At 44.9% G+C, this 7,500-nt stretch overlaps 1 protein-coding gene across 1 annotated transcript in view; it reads right to left on the bottom strand.

Annotated features, from left to right (window-relative positions):
* LOC306987287 (prolyl endopeptidase) overlaps window positions 1-7,500 on the bottom strand; it is a 30,153-nt gene that overhangs the window by 13,896 nt on the left and 8,757 nt on the right. The window contains exons 6-11 of the mRNA XM_079591399.1: window positions 5,699-5,908; window positions 4,571-4,692; window positions 4,305-4,410; window positions 2,634-2,825; window positions 1,695-1,892; window positions 1,007-1,110 (exon numbers count right to left, since the gene is read on the bottom strand). Of these exons, the coding sequence (XP_079447525.1) occupies window positions 1,007-1,110; window positions 1,695-1,892; window positions 2,634-2,825; window positions 4,305-4,410; window positions 4,571-4,692; window positions 5,699-5,908 (932 nt within the window). The remainder of the gene's footprint in view (window positions 1-1,006; window positions 1,111-1,694; window positions 1,893-2,633; window positions 2,826-4,304; window positions 4,411-4,570; window positions 4,693-5,698; window positions 5,909-7,500) is intronic.

The following is a 7,500-nucleotide window of genomic DNA, read 5'->3' as shown; positions in this document are numbered from 1 at the left end:
ACTGGTCTGCACTGGTCTACACTGGTCTACACTGATCTACACTGGTCTGCACTGGTCTGCACTGGTCTACACTGATCTACACTGGTCTACACTGGTCTACACTGATCTACACTGGTCTACACTGATCTACACTGGTCTACACTGATCTACACTGGTCTACACTGATCTACACTGGTGTACACTGGTCTACACTGGTCTACACTGGTCTGCACTGATCTACACTGGTCTGCACTGGTCTACACTGGTCTACACTGGTCTACACTGGTCTACACTGATCTACACTGGTCTGCACTGGTCTGCACTGGTCTACACTGGTCTACACTGATCTACACTGGTCTGCACTGGTCTGCACTGGTCTGCACTGGTCTACACTGGTCTACACTGATCTACACTGGTCTACACTGGTCTACACTGATCTACACTGATCTACACTGGTCTACACTGGTCTACACTGGTCTACACTGATCTACACTGGTCTACACTGATCTACACTGGTCTACACTGATCTACACTGGTCTACACTGGTCTACACTGGTCTACACTGATCTACACTGGTCTACACTGGTCTACACTGGTCTACACTGATCTACACTGGTCTACACTGGTCTACACTGATCTACACTGATCTACACTGGTCTACACTGATCTACACTGATCTACACCGGTCTACACCGGTCTACACCGGTTCTACACCGGTCTACACCGGTCTACACCGATCTACACCGGTCTACACCGGTCTACACCGGTCTACACCGGTCTACACCGATCTACACCGGTCTACACCGGTCTACACCGGTCTACACCGATCTACACCGGTCTACACCGGTCTACACCGGTCTACACCGATCTACACCGATCTACACCGGTCTACACCGATCTACACTGGTCTACACTGATCTACACTGGTCTACACTGGTCTACACTGGTCTACACTGGTGAGCAGAAGAGACTCTGGACAGGTAGTGTGTGTGAGAGAGTAAATGCAGTGATGTTATTGGGGACGGACCTGAGATGTCTGGTAGTCGCTGGCCTGGACGCCGCTCACCTCCACCTGCCGGAACACACTGGGCTCGGGGTCGGCCCGGCTCAGGTCGCAGTGGTAGATTATGCCTGAGCGATTACATAATGACCATAAAAACACTTTTCTCGCTCCGGAAGTCCATGTGAGCTTCTGTTTTTACTATAGAGATGCACAGATATTAACATCCTGGCAGATATCGATAATTATTAAGAAAGCCGATAACCGATACATTGGCCGATAAATCTAAATCTACATCCAAGTTTTTGTAGAATTTTTGAGCACCTGATTTAAAAAGTCTCACCATTAAAATCCATGTCCCAACCACACAATTATGATGTTCTTATTACTATAATTGTATAGCTTATATGACAGACTTGTGCTGCACATGTTGTACTTAACAGTCATTTTCTCTTTTTTTTTAAGTGATTCTAATAATATTTCAAGCTATTCAAAACCATCATGTTGAGTAGTGCGCATCTGAAGGAAATAATACATTATTTATCGGCTTTAATATATTGGCCAAATTTTTTTATTGGGCCGATAACGATAAAAAAGATCATAGATTGTCTGATCCCGATATGGTGGCTTTGTATATCGTGCATCCCTAATTTTTACAGTATTTTCCTCATACTTTGTATATTCTGTAAATGTTTTGCTTATTCCGAGCACTTGCCCGGTGTGGTGAACGAGGTGAACTTGTAGAAGAAGTCGGCGTGTTTCTTCTTGCAGCTCAGCCCGACTACAGTTCCCACGTCTAGCGGCAGGTCTCGGATCAGTTTCCCCGACTGCAGTTCATACAGCTGTAAGATGTCCTTCACGTCATGCACATAATTCACCAGCAGGAAGCGCTGGTTCACACACTCCACGAACCCTGCGCACCGGATACACACACACACACACACACACTGTAGGGCTGCGGCTCTTTCGTTTTTATTGGAAATGAGTTAATGATAGCATAGGTGAAGAGGAAGCGTGTGTGTGTGTGTGTGTGTGTGTGTGTGTGTGTGTGTGTGTGTGTGTGTGTGCGTGTGCGTGTGTGCGTGTGCGTGTGCGTGTGCGTGTGTGTGTGTGTGTGTGTGTGTGTGTGTGTGACAGTTTCACCAAAATATGTTGACTAATCCTAGATACCAAGAAAATATGAGCCAACCCTGTTTCCAAAATGTTTACTTTGTACTTTGTTATTCTTTGTATCTTTAAAATCTCACTTTGTGTTTTATTAGTTTTATTCTATAAAATGTATTCATTATAATTTCTGTTGGCCTGAATAATTAAAAAAAATGTTTTACTGTTTAATTAATTGTGAATTGTATATTATTATTTTTTCAGAGTAGTAACAGGAAATGTTTCATAGCTTTTGTTGTAATGAACAATAGAGAGTGCCTTAACAAAAATGTACCTTAATAAATATTCAATGTAAAAACTGGCATCTCCAAAAGTGAAATAAAAGCAATAGAACTTCCACATCGTCCCCGTATCATCCAATCTTCCCACGACTGCTTCTTCCCTGTGAATGTTTGTTCCACAACTGTCTAACATCGACCCCATATCCCCACTTCGACCTTTATTCTTATTGTTCTGGATATGTCTAGGGTTCCTCCAGATGTTCTCTTACCCAGGACGTCCTTCTCGTGCTGGGGAATGAGTGTGTCCCAGTGCTTCTGCTCTGGTGTCTGCAGGTCTATGGTAATGAGGCGGTAGCGAGGAGACTCCAGGTTGGTGCGGAGAGTGAAGACAGTGCCCTCGTTGGTGATGTACGTGTACTGCGCGTCAAACGTGTCCACTAACTTCACCCACGGCAGCAAACCTGCATACAGCACAATATATCTCTTATAATAAACTGTACATTGGTGTGAGTGTGTGTACACACATACATGCATACATACTTGCATACATACAGTACATAACATAACATACATACATACATATATACATATACATATATACATACATGCATGGCAGGAAAGCATTGTATCATATATGACAGATTTTTTTTCAATTGCAAGGAAAGAGCTAAGAAATATTGTTGTTTTTTTATTATCTTTTCTCTGCTCCCAGTATTCTGACCTGTGACCCCAGTATTCTGACCTGTGACCCCAGTATTCTGACCTGTGACCCCAGTATCTGACCTGTGACCCCAGTATTCTGACCTGTGACCCCAGTATCTGACCTGTGACCCCAGTATTCTGACCTGTGACCCCAGTATCTGACCTGTGACCCCAGTATTCTGACCTGTGACCCCAGTACCTGACCTGTGACCCCAGTATTCTGACCTGTGACCCCAGTATCTGACCTGTGACCCCAGTACCTGACCTGTGACCCCAGTATTCTGACCTGTGACCCCAGTATTCTGACCCGTGACCCCAGTGTTCTGACCTGTGACCCCAGTGTTCTGACCTGCGACCCCAGTATTCTGACCTGTGACCCCAGTATTCTGACCTGTGACCCCAGTATTCTGACCTGTGACCCCAGTATCTGACCTGTGACCCCAGTATCTGACCTGTGATCCTAGTATCTGACCTGTGACCCCAGTATCTGACCTGTGATCCCATAATTCTGACCTGTGACCCCAGTATCTGACCTGTGACCCCAGTATCTGACCTGTGACCCCAGTATTCTGACCTGTGACCCCAGTATTCTGACCTGTGACCCCAGTATTCTGACCTGTGACCCCAGTATTCTGACCTGTGACCCCAGTATCTTACCTGTGACCCCAGTATTCTGACCCGTGACCCCAGTGTTCTGACCCGTGACCCCAGTATTCTGACCAGCGACCCCAGTATTCTGACCTGTGACCCCAGTATTCTGACCAGCGACCCCAGTATTCTGACCTGTGACCCCAGTATTCTGACCCGTGACCCCAGTATTCTGACCAGCGACCCCAGTATTCTGACCTGTGACCCCAGTGTTCTGACCTGTGACCCCAGTATTCTGACCTGTGACCCCAGTATTCTGACATGTGACCCCAGTATTCTGACCTGCGACCCCAGTATTCTGACCTGTGACCCCAGTATCTGACCTGTGACCCCAGTATCTGACCTGTGACCCCAGTATCTGACCTGTGATCCCATAATTCTGACCTGTGACCCCAGTATCTGACCTGTGACCCCAGTATTCTGACCTGTGACCCCAGTATTCTGACCTGCGACCCCAGTATTCTGACCTGCGACCCCAGTATTCTGACCTGTGACCCCAGTATTCTGACCTGTGACCCCAGTATTCTGACCTGTGAACCCAGTATCTGAGCTGTGACCCCAGTATCTGACCTGTGACCCCAGTATCTGACCTGTGATCCCGTTGGGAAGCTTGTTCATGTCACAGTACCACAGACGGTTGACCGGCTCACAGCCTTCAGTGATGGACAGCACTGCAAACCTGCCATCATCAGAGACCTAAACAGCAGCAACCGGAGAAAAGGAAACCCCACGAAACGAGAACAGGTCATTTTAGAGTTAATTTCTTCAAATGCTGTGTTGCGTGAAACGTGAGAGCGAGTTGCACAATGTTATCTTCCGGAAGGGTGGGTTTTGTGTAAATTAGCGGTTCACTTACAGTAAGGTTACTGTGCCATTTGGGGTTGTCAGGAAATTCTGCCACCAGGACGTCTTCTGATTGGCTCGTGCCGATGACGTGGTAGTACAGTTTCTGGTTTAGGTTTGTTGTGGTCTCAGTGCCTAGGATGGACATAACACAAGCAAATCACTGGAAGTCAACGTGCACGGCTGCTTTTACATCTATATGGTAAAACAAAGTGTCTGGATTGTGAAAGGGGGGTGTTGCATATACACTACAACACTGGAACCAGACCAACACAAAAAGTATTTTCTTCCTGAGTGTTTCTATCTGGTTTTCCAGTACAAATACCAAAACATTCTTAAATCAAGATAGAAGCAAAATTACACAAGATAATAAAATTTGATACAAAAATGTGAGATTTTGCTTAAAACAAGAATTTTTTTTAAATTTTTTTCTGACTCCACTGACAGATATTTGATCTTGTTTTAACCACAAACTCACTTAATTTTCATGATCTTGTTTCAGAAAACAAGACTTAATATCTTCAGTCATTTATCCAGTAAATGTATCTTGATTTTTAGAATGTTTAGATATTTGTGCTGGAAAACAAGACAGAAACACAAAGGAAGACAGTCATATTTTTGCAGTGTTGTCAAACCCAAAATTATTCAGACACCAGATATATATTTTTACTAGTGTGTGCAGGATACTATAGTTTATTTCTGTAAGTGAGGAGAGCAAAATAAAGTGAACTGTGACATATTACACCCAAATATTCTTCATACAGTGACTACCAGTAAAATTGATTAACATTTGGGACCAAAAGTTATTATCTCTGCGCAAACTTAAAAAATGTGAATCTGTGAAAATGCTGACGGCGTGCACATGCATATTACGGGTTTAGTCTATAAGTATGTGTGTTTGAATATATATGTGTGCAGGTGTGTAGTCTTTCTTTACAAATTCATAAAAATGAAAGATGATGGCCTTAAAAATTCATAACACAGAATTTTTTGTTGCTTCCGCATATCAATGTGAACTGGAATCATTTTGATAAGTTGTTATCTGTACAAAGGTGAAGGGAAGGAGGCAGAGACACACAGCATCAGGACTGAACTATCCCTTTAAGCTGGTTGTGTATATTGCCTAATCGTAGTTTCGTACCGTCAGCTTTGCCGTCCTGTCGAGGGTAGCAGTTGTAGAAGATTCCCTTGGCGTCGTGTGTCCAGGCCAGGCAACTGAACTTCACTCTCTCCAGAACATCAGTCAGATCGACCCGGTCATCGACCCTCAGGAACCGGATCGTCACCCAATCCGAGCCGGCGCTGCTCAGACCGTACGCAAAATACTCACATTCCTCGGACAGGCGACCCACTGCACACACACAACCCGAGAGAACACATGCAATGAGCAACAAGCTCAGATCAAATCCAGATTTGATCATTTAAGTCAAGTCTCGTCTCGTCAAGTCTCATCAAGTCAAGTCTCGTCAAGTCAAGTCAAGTCTCGTCAAGTCTCATCAAGTCTCGTCAAGTCTCGTCAAGTCTCGTCAAGTCTCGTCAAGTCAAGTCTCGTCAAGTCTCGTCTGGTCTCGTCAAGTCTCGTCTGGTCTCGTCAAGTCTCATCAAGTCTCGTCAAGTCAAGTCAAGTCTCGTCAAGTCAAGTCTCGTCAAGTCTCGTCAAGTCTCATCAAGTCTCATCAAGTCAAGTCTCGTCAAGTCTCATCAAGTCAAGTCAAGTCTCGTCAAGTCAAGTCTCATCAAGTCTCGTCAAGTCTCATCAAGTCAAGTCTCGTCAAGTCAAGTCAAGTCTCATCAAGTCTCGTCAAGTCAAGTCAAGTCTCGTCAAGTCAAGTCTCGTCAAGTCAAGTCAAGTCTCGTCAAGTCTCATCAAGTCTCATCAAGTCTCGTCAAGTCAAGTCAAGTCTCGTCAAGTCAAGTCTCGTCAAGTCTCGTCAAGTCTCGTCAAGTCTCATCAAGTCTCATCAAGTCAAGTCTCGTCAAGTCTCATCAAGTCAAGTCTCGTCAAGTCAAGTCAAGTCAAGTCTCGTCAAGTCAAGTCTTGTCAAGTCTCATCAAGTCTCATCAAGTCAAGTCTCGTCAAGTCAAGTCAAGTCAAGTCTCGTCAAGTCAAGTCTTGTCAAGTCTCGTCTGGTCTCGTCAAGTCAAGTCAAGTCAAGTCAAGTCAAGTCTCGTCAAGTCATGTCAAGTCAAGTCTCGTCTGGTCTCGTCAAGTCAAGTCAAGTCAAGTCAAGTCAAGTCAAGTCAAGTCAAGTCAAGTCAAGTCAGGTCTCGTCAAGTCAAGTCAAGTCAAGTCAAGTCAAGTCTTGTCAAGTCAAGTCTCGTCAAGTCTCCTCTGGTCTCGTCAAGTCTCGTCAAGTCTCATCAAGTCAAGTCAAGTCAAGTCTCGTCAAGTCAAGTCTCGTCAAGTCTCGTCTGGTCTCGTCAAGTCTCATCAAGTCTCATCAAGTCAAGTCAAGTCAAGTCTCGTCAAGTCAAGTCAAGTCTCGTCTGGTCAAGTCAAGTCTCGTCTGGTCAAGTCTGGTCAAGTCAAGTCAAGTCAAGTCTCGTCTGGTCTCGTCAAGTCAAGTCAAGTCAAGTCAAGTCTCGTCAAGTCAAGTCAAGTCAAGTCAAGTCTCAAGTCTAGTCTCATCAAGTCAAGTCTCGTCAAGTCAAGTCTCGTCAAGTCAAGTCAAGTCAAGTCTCGTCTGGTCAAGTCTGGTCAAGTCAAGTCAAGTCTCATCTGGTCAAGTCTGGTCAAGTCAAGTCAAGTCAAGTCTCGTCTGGTCTCGTCAAGTCAAGTCAAGTCAAGTCAAGTCTCGTCAAGTCAAGTCTCGTCAAGTCTCCTCTGGTCTCGTCAAGTCTCATCAAGTCTCATCAAGTCAAGTCAAGTCAAGTCAAGTCTCGTCAAGTCAAGTCTCGTCAAGTCTCGTCTGGTCTCGTCAAGTCTCATCAAGTCTCATCAAG

This window comes from Phoxinus phoxinus (assembly GCF_949152265.1).
Source record: "Phoxinus phoxinus genome assembly, chromosome: 19".
NCBI lineage: Eukaryota > Metazoa > Chordata > Actinopteri > Cypriniformes > Leuciscidae > Phoxinus > Phoxinus phoxinus.
Note: the sequence above shows the minus strand (reverse complement) of the source record. Positions and strands in the feature narration are given on the sequence as shown.